The sequence below is a fragment of the Dermacentor andersoni genome, chromosome 6 (genome assembly GCF_023375885.2).
Source record: "Dermacentor andersoni chromosome 6, qqDerAnde1_hic_scaffold, whole genome shotgun sequence".
Lineage (NCBI taxonomy): Eukaryota > Metazoa > Arthropoda > Arachnida > Ixodida > Ixodidae > Dermacentor > Dermacentor andersoni.
Genome location: NC_092819.1, coordinates 171,860,797 through 171,877,315, shown reverse-complemented (window position 1 = coordinate 171,877,315; position 16,519 = coordinate 171,860,797). Strand labels below are relative to the sequence as shown.

Genomic DNA, 16,519 nt, shown 5'->3' with positions numbered 1-16,519 from the left:
GCAATAAAAGTCGGTGGTAACTCCGTTAGACAGGATACCAGTAAGCTATCGCAGGAGACGAAAGATCTGATCAAGAAACGCCAATGTATGAAAGCCTCTAACCCTACAGCTAGAATAGAACTGGCAGAACTTTCTAAGTTATTCAACAAGCGTAAGACAGCTGACATAAGGAACTATATTATGAGTAGGATTGAACAGGCTCTCAGGAACGGAGGAGGCCTAAAAGCAGTGAAGAAGAAACTAGGAATAGGCAAGAGCCAGATGTGTGCGTTAAGAGACAAAGCCGGCAATATCATTACTAATATGGATGCCATAGTTGAAGTGGCTGAGGAGTTCTATAGAGATTTATACAGTACCAGTAGCACCCACGACGATAATGTGAGTCAGAATAGTCTAGAGGAATTTGAATTCCCCCAAGTAACGCCGAAAGAAGTAAAGAACGCTTTGGAAACTTTGGAAGAAGTAAAGAACGCTTTGGAAGCGCAGGTTTCTTCAAGGATGGTGGCGACATTGTTCTAGAAAAACTGGCCACCCTGTATACACAATGCCTCACGACCTCTAGCGTACCGGAATCTTGGAATAACGCTAACATAATCCTAATTCATAAGAAAGGGGATGCCAATGACTTCAAAAATTATAGACCGATCAGCTTACTGTCCGTTGCCTACAAAGTATTTACTAAGGTAATAGCAAAAAGAACCAGGAACACTTTAGACTTCTGTCAACCAAAGGACCACGCAGGATTCAGTAAAGACTACTCAACAATAGACCATATTCGCACTATGAATCAGGTGATAGAGAAATATGCGGAATATAACTAACCCTTACATATACCTTTCATTGATAACGAAAAAGCATTTGATTCGGTCGAAACTTCACCAGTCATGGAGGCACTACAGACAGCGCGTAGACGAGCCATATTTAAAAATACTGGAAGATATCTATAGCGGCTCCACAGCAACCGTAGTCCTCCATAAAGAAAGCAACAGAATCCCAATAAAGAAAGGAGTCAGGCACGGAGATAAGATCTCTCCAATGCTATTCACAGCGTATTTACAGGAGATATTCAGAGACCTGGGGTGGGAAGAATTGGGGACAAGAGTTAATGGAGAATACCTTAGTAACTTGAGATTCGCTGATGATATTACCTTGCTTAGTAACTCAGGGGATGAATTGCAATGCATGATCACTGACCTGGAGAGGCAAAGCAGAAGGGTGGGTCTAAAAATGAATCTGCAGAAAACTAAAGTAATGTTTACCAGTCTTGGAAGAGTACAGCAGTTTACGATAGGTAGCGAGGCACTGGAAGTGTCAAGGGAATACATCTACTTATGGCAGGTAGTGACCACGGATCCTAATCATGAGACTGAAATAATCAGAAGAATAAGAATGGGCTGGTGTGCGTTTGGCAGGCGTTCTCAAATCATTAACAGCAGGTTGCCACTATCCCTCAAGAGAAAAGTATATGGCAGCTGTGTCTTAGCAGTACTCACGTATGGGGCCGAAACCTGGAGGTTTACCAAAAGGGTTTTGCTTAAATAGAGGACGACGCAACGAGCTATGGAAAGAAGAATGATGGGTGTAACGCTAAGGGATAAGAAAAGAGCAGATTGGGTGAGGGAACAAACGCGAGTTAATGACATCTTAGTTGAAATCAAGAAAAAGAAATGGGTTTGGGCAGGACATGTAATGAGGAGTGAAGATAACCGATGGTCATTAAGGGTTACTGACTGGATTCCAAGGGAAGGGAAGCGTAGCAGGGGGCGGCAGAAAGTTAGGTTGGCGGATGAAATTAAGAAGTTTGCAGAGACAACATGGCCACAATTAGCACATGACCGGGGTAGTTGGAGAAGTATGGGAGAGGCCTTTGCCCTGCACTGGGTGTAACGAGGCTGATGATGATGATGACAAATCCGTCTACATAAATGAGCACCTCTGTCCGCAGCTCAATGAAGCTAGTAGACATGGCCATTGCTAGGAAAAAAGAAGTAAACTGGCGTTTCGCATGGACTAAGAAGGGCAAGATTTGGCAAGATCCCCTGTCCTGCGTATTTTGTGTGAATCAGACTTGGAAAAAATTCAACGTGCCACCACCGTTAGCTAAACGCATTTTCGTTATTTGTTCGCGTTAATCTTATCTTTTATTTATTTATGATACCCTCAGGGCCAAAGGTATTACAGAGGAGAGTGATGTTAATATACACGCAAAACGTACAAGAAAAATACAATATTCGCTTATTATACAATGTTAGCTATATCATTGAAAAAAAATGCATATATTATTAGCACAATAACGTAAAAAAGAAACATTACAAAGACCCTGTTTATACATTGTTGGCTAGAAATTTGTTGGTTATCACTGATAGATACAGCATCAGAAGGAAGGTGATTCCAATCGCCACGAGTCCTGGGCAAAAAGGAGTGAAAGAAATGCTTAGTGTTGCAAATGTCAATACGAACTTTGTGGCTGTGATCGATGCGATGGGATCGGTTATGGGGCCTAGAGATAAATTGGTCGCACAGAACAGCATGACAGTACAACTTATGAAAAAGAGTTAGTCGGAAAATTTGGCGGCGCGCTGACAGGGCTAGGAGAGCAAGAATAGACTTCATGGCAGTAATACTAGTGGTTCTATTGTAGTTGCACAGATTAAACCTAACGCAGTTATTTTGAACACGTTCTAGTGCCGTTACAATTTGTCCTCTCTTGGATCCCATATCGAGCATGCGTATTCCAGCTTGGAACGTATTAGTGTTTTATACAGCAATAGTTTAAGTGACGATTGCGCTCTAAGGAAGTTAGAACGTAGGTAATCTAGCATGCGCTTTGCGTTGCTAACTATATGTTCAATGTGAATGTTCCAGGTTAAGTTAGTGGTAATGTGAATGCCAAGGTATTCGTACGAGGTGACTGATTCTAATTGAACGTTGTTAAGCTAAAGAGGAGATATGGAGGTCTTAGTGCGGGAAATATGCATTGTTTTACCTTTGCTAGTGTTAAGCTCCATTAACCACGTTTTGGACAAGGTAGCAACCGCATCTAGATCAGACTGTAAGTGGGTAGTGTGATTAACAGTCCTTATTTCGCGAAAAATAACACAGTCAGCAAATAAATGAACGTTAGATTTTAAGAGAGGCGTGAAGTCATTGATATAGACAAGAAACAAAAGTGGTCCAAAAATCGATCCGTGCGGAACACCTGAAGACACGTGACTAAAAGCAGAGCAGCACTGATTCGCGACAACAAACGATGTGTAAAAAAAAAATTCAATCCATTTTAACAAACAAGTGTCTAAATTTAGTTGATTTAGTTTATGAAGCAGTAATCTACGTGAGACTTTGTCAAACGCTCTTGAAAAATCTAAGAATAAGCAAACGGCATGAGATGATCGATCTAAGATTTGGTGCAACGTGTGAGTAAAACATATAAGTTGCGTTTCACATGAATATGTTTTGCGAAAGCCGTGTTGAGCCGCGCTAAAAAATAAGTTTGATTCCAGAAAGTTAACCAAGTTACTGTAGATTACATGTTCTAGTATTTTGCAACAGTTACTGGTGAGAGAAATAGGGCGATAATTACAAGAAAAGCTTTTATTGCCTGATTTAAAGATTTAATAACCTTCCCTATTTTCCATTTTTCGGGGAGCGTACCCGTGTCCAAAGATTGTTGGAATATTTTTGTTAATATAATAGAGCAGTAGGCACTAGTGTTTTTCAAGAATGTTGTGTTAACACCGTCGAAGCCAGGAGACGACGAGTTATTTAACCCTTCGATAAGCTTAGCCACACCAGATACGTCGATTCTCACTGAAGACATAGCTACATAATTGAACGCTTGTGTCAGCGGTAATTCATTTAAAGAAGCAGAAGAAAAATTCTGTACAAATGTTTGATTAGGAAGGGTCGCACAAAGATTGTTGGGCACGGGTTCGTCAGAAGAATCATGTAAGGTGATAGTGTCGTGCGGTGTAGGGTTAATGGTGCGCCAAAATTTCTTCACGTTAGAGGCTAGCATCGACGGAAGCACAGGAAATAGCTTTCTCTGGCGGTTCTGATGGCTGCAGGCTAAGTGTCAGATGCAGTCTTGTGGGCATCCCAACGTAAATTAGAAGGTGAGAGAGTGGCTGCGCGATAAAGACGTTTTTTCTTGTCGGATAGCCGTTTTAAATGAATGTTATACCATGGTGCCTGCAAATGGTGGTGATGACTGCCTTTAGAGTGTATTTTTTTATTAGTTCATGCGCTTTAGTTTCGAATGCATCCCAATTAGAGCGTACTGAGTTATTGTCAAAGTTATGCAAGAAGACATCTATGAATGCATGAAGTTCAGTATTTTGTTCGGAAGTTCAGTAAATTTGCTCTGTTGGAGTCACAAATACTCTTACGTTGTTTTGAGCGTTTTGGCGCGGGTGTTTCGACGTGAAAGTTTAGCAGTAAGAGGTCACCAATTCCAGGGTAGCAAGTAACATCAGAGAGAAGATCAGGGGTAGTTGTTAGAATTAAGTCATGTGTGTGGGGTGCAGTAGCGGGCAATCTGGTTGGCTCGGAAACAGTTTGGGTTAACGAAAAGGGAAAACACATATCGAAAATTCTTGTTATTCGGTTGCGTACGTAGTTAAAGTAGATTTCGTATTCCATATTATATTAGGGAAGTTGAAATCCCCTAAAAGTATGACGGGTAACGTGGGAAACCGAGTGTAAATCGTATTAAGGACGTCATGCAGTTAATTTAAACAAACAGGAAGAAGGGGGTCTATAGCGTACACCTAAAATGAGGTTGCAATGGTCAATTTTTACTGATGCCTAGATGATTTCGAGGTATGTGCTAACGGATGTGCTCGATCAAGGAGTATCATTTGAAATCGCAAGTAGCACGCCCACACCTCGAGACGCAATGTGCGGCCGCATCGGTATATGCTCAAATGTGAAAAAATAAGACATTTTGTGATAAACATTCCATCATATCAAATAAACAATTAGGATTCCGTGCGGGAATGTCAATGGAATTGGCTCTGCTAACCCAAACAGAGCTCATTTTTAATGGTTTTGAACATAAGGAATTAACGGTAGGAATTTTCGTGGACTACTCTAAAGCATTTGATAGGCTAAACCATCAGACATTGCTTACTAAACTAGAGCATTATGGGTTTCGGGGCATTTCCCTGAAGCTTTTACAATCTTATCTTAACCACAGAAAACAACCCGTTTCAATTTCATGCGAAGACTCACCTCTCCAGCCAATTACTCAGGACGTTCCCCAGGGAAATATACTAAGGCCAGTATTGTTTATTATATATGTTAACGACATTGTCAACATTTCTCATGACGCGAACTTCATCATCGTTCACGAACTTCATCGCGAACGACACCAGCCTCTTTTTTCAGTCTCGTTATATCGGCGATCTCTCGTTGTTGGCAAATGTCACACTGAAACAATTGGCCGAATGGAGCAAGGTGAACGCTCTCAAGTTAAATACAACAAAAACAAAATCTGTTATATTTGCACCTCTACAAAAGCATCTAAGTGAAGTAATACTTGTTGCAGGTTGGCTCTGAAGTAATTGAACTTGTTCCTAACGCCAAACCTTTGGGTGTTATATTTGATCAAAAATTAATGTGGAATGAACATGTGGAACTTATTGCATGCCGTTTAACCAAAGCTTGCGGCGTGCTTTGTAGAATCGGTGAGATGACACCATATAAGGTTAAGCTGATTCTTTATAATGGACTATTCTCATCTCATTTAATGCATTGCCACCTTACTTGGGGTACTGTGTCAATGCGAAATATTTGTAAATTATTAATGCTACAAAAAAAAAAGGCTGCTCATCATATCGCAAATGCGCCATTCGACACACATACAATTGAACTATTTTCAAAGTTTAATATCATTTGTCTAGCAAGCATATATGATGTTAACCTTGCCCTAAAATACCAGAGGTCCTTTAAGTGTAACAATGAAGCGTTCTTGGGGTTGTCCAACCTAACACAACCAACAGATACATCCTATAACATTAGCAAAAGAAAGAGATGCTTGCTACCACTCTGCCGTACAAATTATGGATCAAATCGTTTAACCATTTGCGTCCCATCGTTATTAAATAAACTACATGGAAGCGGTGTCGAGTTAACTGATATTACTAGGAAAACAATATGAGACTTCCCAGTTTAAAGTGAGTAATTATTTTTATAACGTCCCTTTGGCTAGGGGAAGTCACTACTTACCTCCTTTAGTTAAGTGGTTTTACGTTTTGATTACATTTTCACATATATGATGTAACCCGCAAAACATTTATGCTCGCGTTTATTTGCTGTCTGCGTTTTCGGCTGTTAATAAAATGTCATATAATAAATGTTTCAGCAATTGAAAATAATTTTGTATATCTGCTTTATACTGTATATTCATAGATATCACTTGTACTGACTAAACACACTGCCTTGTAACACTGATTGTACATTTCACCTTGCACATTTTCACATACACATTGTCATTGCACACACTAAAGAGTACAAACATTATTTTATTATGTCCCCGTTTTCATGAATATGGGCCAGAACCTTGTCAAACTGAAAAAAAGCAGCTTTTAGTTCTTCTCCCAGCGTTGATGTTTTGTAAATGAATGAACGAGAAATAAAGATTGATTGATTGACATCTCCGTTTTTTGTCGTTTCCCTCTTCCACCCATCTTCCAATAACCTCTTACTAATCCTCCCGCTCTCGCTGAACTCAAGGGCTTCAGAGAGGCCAGTGGTGCCAAAATAGGCCACGGGATAGAAAACTTCACATCATCGTAAACATACACGGTGCCCTTGCGGAGACCACCCCTTGAGCACCGGTGCCCTCTGGGGGCGGGGCCACTTTTCACGCCTCAATTGTAGCCACCTTAACGTGGCTACTCCTACTGCTACGGTAGGTCGGTAGAAACGAAAGCCGGCCACGTTCGGCTTGGGTAGGCTTTCCCTAGTTCCAACGTATAGCGGGCCGCGAATCGCTGCAGATAGCAATGGAGCGCGGTAGGCACCAGTCCAATGTAACACTGGTGTCTCAGCGAGTGCGCTGTCGTTATATTTATTGTGCTTTTCTTTTACTCACTTCCTAAGACGATTCAAATGCGTGAAAATGGTAAAGCCGTACCGTGTCTTTCTCTCGTTCGGTTTGTAAACCGGCTACTTTAAGACCCCTTAGGGCTAGGCCTGGAGTATGTCTCGAGTACCCAGCGCTGGAACTCAGAATGTGGTGACACAACATGTTCTTCAAACACGCGCCAGCCTACATATTCGAGGCTCACACAGCTGCTTCGGAGTTCTTTGTACCACTACTGAACAAATGCAGCCAATTGTTCTAACTTGGGCAATATTCCACGTCTTCAAATATGTCGCTGTAGAATCACGATGGCACGGTAGACTTTAGTATTTTAAGAAAAAGTCGAAAAAGAAATTTGCTATGCAAAATAAACGAACAGCAGTATTTGAAAATACCGTGCGCACGGGCCAAGGTTGCTCTCGAAAATTCGCTGCTTGAGTGATGTATTCACGCGCAGCGGCAATACGATATCGTTATACCATATTGTCACGTGGTAGTGGCGGTGAAGGAAGCAGCCAAACTGGGAAAGACGAAAATAGCGTTTTATTGGGCGAACTTGTGCCCTCAAAAACAGGCTAGACTCAAAGAACGGCGACAGCGGCGAACACTGTCGGCGATCGTCAAAAATCTGATCAGCGGGTCAAGCGCATCGGCTTTTATACATCAGTCGTCAAATGTTCCAGAGTAATCGCTGGGACCCGCGTGCCTTCCACAAAGTTCTACATTATTCGCGTCGCGCACACATGCAATCAGATTACTCAAGGTTCGGTCACAGAGAGGGAATGGAAGCATCGATAACATTCCAGCAACTTCCGATACATGCAAGCGCGTCCTGCGTTGTGCGATAACATTTGTTACTCGGTGAAACGTGTCACCCAATAAAGACAAAACAGTACACGTGTCAATACCCCCCTCCTTAAAAGCATCGACCCGATGCTGCATACGAAAGTAATAAAGAAAAATACCCGTAGCAAAGAGAACAACAAAATAAGGAAGTTCGTCAGCGTCCGTAAAATGGTTTAATACGCACCAAGTGGACCACTTCAGATCGTGCGCGGCGCCGCTGTGAATGCGAAATGCCCTCTGGCACGACCTCATAGTTCAGTGCGCCGATACGTCGAATGACCTTGTAGGGTCTGAAATAGCGTCGCAATAGTTTCTCACTCAGTCCTCGTCGGCGTATCGGGGTCCAAACCGAAACACGGTCGCCGGGCTGGTACTCGACCAAGCGTCGTCAGAGGTTGTAGTGTCGGCTTTCGGTACGCTGCTGGTTCTTGATCCGTAGGTGGGCGAGCTGTCGGGCGTCTTCGGCTCTCTGGAAATAGGTAGCGACGTCAAGATTCTCTTCGTCAGTGACGTGCAGCAGCATGGCGTCGGGCGTCGTCGTCGGGTTCCTGCTGTAAACCAGCTTAACCGACGTGATCTGTGTTGTTTCTTGCACCGACGTGTTGTAAGGGCGTGTTACGTACGGCAGGACGGCATCCCAGGTCTTGTGTTCGAAGTCGACGTACATTGCTAGCATGTCGGCGAGGGTATTATTCAGGCGTTCAGTAAGACCATTCATCTGTGGGTGGTAGGCAGTTGTCCTCCTGTGCCTTGTCTGGCTGTACTGCAGAATGGCTTGGGTGAGTGAGCTCCGCTGTAAAGGCCGTTCCTCTGTCGGTGATGAGGACTTCGGGGGCGCCATGTCACAGCAGGATGTTCTCGACAAAGAATTTCGCCATTTCGGCTGCGCTACCTTTCGGCAGTGCTTTCGTTTCAGCGAAGCGGGTGAGGTAGTACGTCACCACAATGATCCACTTATTTACGGTTGCTTACGTCAGAAAGGGTCCCAACAAGTCCATGCTGATCTACTGAAATGGTCGGCAAGGAGGCTCGATTGAATGTAGTAAACCCGCTGGCCTTGTCGGGGGTGTCTTGCGTCGTTGACAGAATCGGAATGCTCTTACATAACAGGCGACGTCGGCGGCCAGGCGCGGCCAATAATACCTTTCCTGTATCCTCGATAGCGTCCTGGAGAATCCGAGGTGTCCAGCGGTCGGATTGTCATGTAGGGCGTGCAATACTTCTGGATGCAACCCTGAGGGAACAAGAAGAAGGTAGTTGGCGCGGACTGCTGAGAAGTTCTTTTTTACGAGTAGGTTGTTTTGAAGCGAGCACGAAGACAATCCTCGCATAAATGCCCTAGGGGCAATGTCGGTGTGCTCTTCCAAATACTCGACGACGTTTTTCAGCTCCGGATCTGTTCGTTGCTGTTGAGCGATGCCTTCCGCGCTTAATATGCCAAGGAAGACGTCGTCATCCTCGTCATCTTGCGGTGGCGAGTCACTGGGGGCGCGTGATAGGCTATCGGTGCCGGAGTGTTTTCGTCCGGACTTGTAAGTTACAGTGATATCATATTCTTGCAGTCTTAGGCTCCACCGCGCCAGGCGTCCTGAAGGGTCCTTTAATTTCGCTAGCCAACACAAGGCATGTTGGTCGCTGACGACTTTGAATGGCCTGCCATATAGGTAAGGGCGAAATTTCGCTTTAACCCAAACGATGGCGAGGCATTCCTTTTCAGTTGTAGAATAATTGCCTTCCGCTCTTGACAACTACCGGCTAGCTTAAGCTATCACGCATTCCCGTCAGTCTTTTCTCTGGACTATGACGGCACCGAGACCTAGGCTGCTGGGGTCAGTGTGGATTTCGGTATTGGCGTCGTCTTCGAAGTGCGCAAGTACTGGGGGCAACTGGATGCGTCGTGTGACTTCTTCAAATGCGTCGGCCTGCGGCGTTTTCCACTTGAACTCGACATTATAATTTGTTAGATGTGTCAGCGGCTCAGCAATGCGTGAAAAGTCCTTGACAAAGCGCCTGTAGTAGGCACACATGCCAAGGAATCGACGCTCTGCCTTCTTGTCGACGGGCTGCGGGAACTTTGCGGTGGCAGTAGCCTTCTGCGGGTCGTGGCGTACTCCAGAGTTGCTGATGACGTGACCTAGGAATAGAAGCTCATCGTAAGCGAAGCGACACTTTTCGGGCTTCAGGGGAGCCCTGATAACTTGAAGGCCTCTAGTACTGTCCTAAGCCGCCTAAGGTGATAGTCGAAATTTCCGGCGAAGACGACGACGTCATCCAAGTAAACAAGGCAGGTCTGCCACTTTAATCCTGCGAACACCGTGCCCATGACGCGCTCGAACGTTGCAGGCGCCAAGCACAGTCCGAATGGCATGACCTCGAACTCATAGAAGCCGTCTAGTGTGATGAAGGCGGTCTTTTCGGGATCTCTCTCGTCGACTTCTATTTGCCAGTAGCCAGACTTGAGATCCATCGACGAGAAGTATTTTGCGTTGCAGAGCCGATCTAATGCGTCGTCTATCCGTGGGAGGGGGTATATGTCCTTCTTCGTGATCTTGTTAAGTCGACGATAATCGGCGCAGAAAGATAGGGTTCCGTCCGTTTGCTTCACCAAGGCTACAAGATGCCCACGGGCTTTTCGACGGCTGGATGATGTCGTCGCGCAGCATTTCGTCGACTTGTTCTCTTATAGCTTCACATTCTCGCGTCGAAACTCGGTAAGGCATCTGGCGGAGTGGTGGAGCGCACTCTTCGGTGATTATGCGATGCTTTGCGACTGGTGTTTCTCGAATCCTCGATGACGTCGAAAAGCAGCCTTTGTATCGTCGGAGCAGACTTCTGAGCTATTGCTGCTTAATCATGGGGAGACTTGGACTTGTGTCGAAGTCTGGTTTGGGAACTATGGCCGTCGGGGTAGATGCGGCAGAATCCGAGATGACAAACGCATTACTCGTTTCCAGAACTTCCTCGATGTATGCGATCGTAGTGCCCTTGTTTATGTGTTTGAACTCCTTGCTGAAGTTCGTCAGCAACATTTTTGTGTTTCCTCCGTGCATTCGAGCGATCCCTCTTGCGACACAAATTTCACTGTCTAGCAATTGACGTTGGTCACCCTCAATGACGCCTTCTGCGTCGGCAGGTGTTTTGGTGCCGACGAAAATGACAATGCTGGAGCGGGCGGGATGCTGACTTCACTTTCAAGCACGCTTAAGGTGTGCTGACTACGAAAGCTCTCCGGCGGTATTGCTCGATCTTCCGACAGCATTATTGACTTCGACTTCAGGTTGATGATCGCGCCGTGTTTGTTCAGAAAATCCATGCCAAGAATGACGTCTCGTGAACACTGTTGGAGGATAACGAAGGTGGTAGGGTAAGTCCGGTCATGAATGGTAATTCTTGCCGTGTAGATTCCAGTCGGCGTGATGAGGTGTCCTCCAGCGGTCCTAATTTCAGGGCCTTCCCATGCAGTCTTAGCTTTCTTCAACTGGGCGGCGATGGGTCCACTCATGACGGAGTAATCGGCTCCTGTGTCTACTAAGACGGTGACTGCATGGCTGTCGAGAAGCACGTGGAGGTCGGTGGTTCTTTGGGTTGCGTAACAATTAGGTCTTGGCGTCCAATCACAGCTGCGTCGCGTTGGCCTGTGGCTGGTACGTGGCGTCATCAGGCCGTCGTTCGTCGGCGTATTCTTTGCTTCCAGACTTCGTCGTGACGGCGGGGTTACGTTATGACGTGGAGGTCGTTTCTTCGGCTTCTTCTTAATAAGTTCAGCATACAAAGCGGCCCTCGGACTACCCGACGGGACGTCCACAGGTCGCCTGCTAGCCTTAGGAGTACACAACAAATTCGAAGAAGTAAAACAAGCCACACTAATCTCCCAGAGGGAATGCTGGAAACTACACTCACGCAGGATGGGCCCTACTGACAAGGGCACGCATTTCCCCACAGCCACAATTTATCAGCGAACACGTATTGCCACTACCAACCTCAACGCGAGCTCGAACAGTGGCCCCCATACCCAAAAACATGCACCCTGAATACAATAAAGCAAGGCGAAAAGGTCGCGCACAACATATTAGAACAATGTATGAAAATAATCCCACTTCCAGCACAATATACACGGACGCAGCAGCGTATCCGAAAGTACACTCTAACGCCAGTGATGCCCATAAGGACATAAGAAGGTACGCAGTGGCAGTCGTCGACACGAAAGCAGAGCAACAATTTACGGCATCCGTCAAGGCAGCTACTCCGGCGGCTGCCGAAACTTTCGCCGTGGCAATGGCCCTCGCTCACGCGGAACGCATGCAAAAGAGCGTCACCATAATACCAGACTCACAAGAAGCATGTCGCCTTTTTCTCAGGGGCCACGTGACCAAAACATGTCACTCAATAATACCGACGAAATTCGCCCTTCATCACCAGATCCTATGGTGTCCAGGTCATACAGGCCTTGAGGGGAACGAACTGGCCGATTCGCTAGCCAGAGGTATTATTAACCGGGCCGACTCGACTGAGACGGTCCCAGGTAGCCACTGTAATGACCCCAATCCAACGAATGCCCGGGAGATTCTCGCTCATCAGCGTGCAACCAGAAAAAAATACCCTCCCCGTCACCCACAACTCAGTCGAGAGGAAGCCGCCAGCTGGCGCAAAATTCAGACTGGGGCATACCCCCACCTTAAATTACAGAATGTCATGTTCCCCACTCGTTATAGGCGCGACTGCCCGTGGTGCGGAGGCATACCAACACTACAACACATTACTTTCGATTATGAGTCACACCCCTTTGATAAAACACACCACACAATGGAGCAATAGGAGGCACAGCTAACCAGCTCAGACCTGGCCGGACAATAGTCCTTCATAAGACAGGTCAAGCGGGCGGCCGAGGCCAGCGGGGCCTTGGACTAAAGGGTCTCCGACCACTGCACTTAAATCGTTTGTCATAAAAAGTTTCTCTCTCTCTCTCTCTCTCGGCGGCGGAGGATCTTTGTCAGTTCGGCGAACAGCAACCGAACTTCCATCCGTTGCTGCTTTTAGTTTTCCGGATATTGGCTCACAAACCGGCCCCGGGCTGGGCCAGGGCATGGTCGGCGCTTCGGCTTCAAGTGGCGGCCTGGTGACGGTGAACGGGACGGTCGTCGAGGACTCCACTGAGTGGTGGCGAGGTTCTCGCGGTCGTTCGCCAATCTGTGGCCGCAGCGCCTCAACGACGAAACCTCGCAGTCCCCTCTCCCGGTATACGTGGCATCGGCGGTACACGTGGCTGGCTTCTCCGCAGTGAGAGCAGAGCGGGCGGTGGTCGGGGGCGGTCGCGGACCTTGACAGCGTGCGATGGCGGCGTATGTCATCGCTTCTGGCTGGGACTGCGGTAATTGTGGCTGGACCTCAGGAACTCCAAGCGATCGCTGCACCTCTTGTTTCAAGATGTCGGCGACCGAGGCCACTTGAGGCTGCGATGAAGGCAAGACCTTGCGCGGTTCTTTGTGCAAAATGGCTCTGATGGTCTCGCGCAGATCATCCGTGGCCAGTGATTAAATTCTTGCGTAGTTGGTAGAGTTCGTGCGCTGGTTGAAATACCGGTTCCGCATTTCGAGTGTCTCTACGGTTTTCTACGGTTTTCGGTGGGCTTCGTATCATTGCGCCGAAAGGTGCTTCCTTCACACCACACATGACTAGGCGGACTTTCTTCTCCTCGGGCATATCCGGGTCGTCGTGGCGGAACAGACGGCTAATTTTTTTCCGTAAAGATGCAAACGTTCATGTTAGGTAGCGGCACTCGGGCGTCCAGCATAGCTTCGGCCCTTTCCTTGCGCACGACGTTCGTAAAGGTGCGCAGGAAGCCGCTACGGAACAGGTCCCATGTTGTCATGGTCGACTCCCGGTTCTCAAACCACGATCCGGCGGCGTCTTCTAAGGAGAAGTATGCATGCCGCAGCTAGTCGTCGGAGTCCCAGCTGTTGAAAGTCGCGATTCGTTCGTAGGTCTCCGGCCAGGATTCCGGGTCTTCAGTAGCTGCTTCATGGAAGGTCGGTGGGTCCCGAGGTTATTGCAAGGTAACGGGGGACGCTGGGGGAGCCATTGGGGTTGTCTTGCCAACGATCTTCTGTGTTGTCTCAGGTAGAAGTCCGTGCTCTGGGGGTAGTCCTTGCCGTCTGCAGCTAGCACGCTGGTCTTGGGCGATGTTGGTTTTGTCCTCGGGCTTCGGGCTTGGACCGCGGTTTTGCGGGGGCGTTCGGTACATGAACGCACAAGCACTTCCACCAGATGTCGCGTGGTAGAGACGGTGAAGAAAGCAGCCAAACTGGGAAAGACGAAACTAGCGTTTTATTGGGCGAACTTGTGCCCTCAAAACACAGTACACACAAGAAACGGCGACAGCGGCGAACACAGTCGGCGATGGTCGAAAATCTGATCAGCGGGTCAAGCGCGTCGGCTTTTGTACATCAGTCGTCGAATGTTCCCGAGTAATCGCTGGGACCCGCGTGCCTTCCACAAAGTTCCACATTATTCGCGTCGCGCACACATGTAATCAGATTAGACAAGGTTCCGTCACAGACAGCGGATGGAAGTATCGATGACATTCCAGAAACTTCCGATACATGCAGGCGCGTCCTGCGTTGTGCGATATCACTTATTAGGCGGTGAAACGTGTCGCCCGATAAAGACGAAAAAGTACACGTTTCAATATGGAAACAACACTGCGACTAATTTTTCAGCGCATGATTCGGTTCAAAAACTGTTGCACTTCATTCACAATTATTCCGGCGACGGAAATTTGTGTGCCATGACAATCATGGCTTTAACAGTAAAATAATTTAGCACAATGGCTCCCATTATTGCAATATACACCGTATTATTCGATTGTAAGGCGAGTTCTCTTTTCTTCATGATTTTCGTTCCTTGAAATCGACCCTCGCTTTACAATGGAATAACAGCGATATTTAGGATTTTAAAACAAATATTCCAAATTCCGCGGTTTTAAACGTTGGGTTGGCATCGCGTACCTTTACGTGTCGATTCAATGCATGGACACGTCGACCGAAGTACTAACTTCATTTTGTTGGAATCGTCGCCACTTTCGCAGTGCTTGTGAATGATGTTACGGTTAGCGTGCTGCATTACCCTGCGGCCTTTCGCGCTTCCAATACGTTCATTCGCGACGGTATGGCAGCGCATAGCGTTCGGTATGGAAGCCGTATCGAGAGTAGCCTAAGTTTGATGGCCGAGGAGGCACTCGACGTGAACGAGCGAAATATTTTCGGATGGTTGCACCAATTGGTGGCAATTTGTAAATGCCTGTGCCGGTGGCAAGGGCCTCGTGGTGACCTGGTATTGCCCCCCAATGAATGACTGGGCGGTGTTTTCCCGGATGACTTGATGCGCGAGCGACCACTTTTGGAAATAGTTTCGGTTTCACAAGACTGGCACTGAAGTCTTCGAAGTAAACGGCCGACGGTGCTCTTGGCACGGGTAGCGAGCTTCGCTCAGCCCAGAAACATTTCTCGGTGATGCTTTCGGGTACGCAATCGCCTAAGGAAAGATCCGTTTCCTTGTTAGACGAGGATTATAAGCGAACTGGTTACCGAGTTGATTCCTTCAATAAAAGTAGCGTTTTCGTTTCCGTTCGTCTCGCGTTACATTCGAGGCTTTACTTATTTTTGTTTATTTCGCGGACTGAAAAGTTGACCCTCGCGTTATAATCGCGTTACATTGGCGTAAATACGGTAAGTGCCCTACCCGCGGCCGTTTTCCCCGCAGGTGACGACGTTGGCCAGTGTGCCGACGCGGCTGCACTACTACGTCTCGGACATGGAGCGCACAGGCACGCGCCTGCCCTCTGTGCGCAAGCTGAACGTGGGCGGAACGGCGCTGACGGGCTCGCTGGCCGACCGGCTGCGGGCCGCCTTCCCGGGACTGCGCTGCCTGCGCAACCTGTACGGCATGTCCGAGTCTTGCAGCGTGCTCTGCTCGCCGCCCACCGACGAGCTGGGCGCAGCGAACATTGGCTTCCCGGCGCCGATGGTCGAGCTCAAGGTCGGGCAATGTCTGCACATTTGGCATGCGGCGGAGGTTCTCCTTTATACAACTTTAAAAAATTGCGTGTCGATTAAAGCACAATTCTACCTATAGTGCTAGACTAAACGAAGCGGCTCGTAAAACCTACACTGGAAATCAAAACGTATGATTGAAGAAATAGCAAACATTCTCCAACAAAACTTTTACCTAATTACTTTAACACAGATATTCCCATGCGAGAATGAAAGCCAGTAATTTGACGAGACCCACCTAAGAAGAAATTTGCAAACTAGCACGAGTTTTGAGAGAATAGCGCAGTAGAACCGGGATTAAAATATAACGTCGCATTTACTTTTGCAGCGAAGCGCATTTTAATGCTTACCCTCCGTGGTAAGCATTATGATGTTGGGCTCCTAAGCGCGACGTCGTGGGATAGAATCCCGACCGCGGCGGCCGCATTTCAATGGGGCCGAAATGCGAAAACACCTGTGTGCTTAGAGTTACGTGCACGTTAAACAACGCCCGGTGGTCCAAATTTCCGCAGTCGCCCACTACGGCGTATCTCCCAATAAG

The 16,519-nt window shown here is 47.2% G+C and overlaps 1 protein-coding gene across 1 annotated transcript in view; it reads left to right on the top strand.

Moving 5' to 3' along the window:
• LOC126523437 (luciferin 4-monooxygenase-like) overlaps positions 1-16,519 on the top strand; it is a 245,123-nt gene that overhangs the window by 169,872 nt on the left and 58,732 nt on the right. Inside the window, exon 5 of the mRNA XM_050172052.2 lies at positions 15,689-15,964. Coding sequence (XP_050028009.2) covers positions 15,689-15,964 — 276 coding nt within the window. The remainder of the gene's footprint in view (positions 1-15,688; positions 15,965-16,519) is intronic.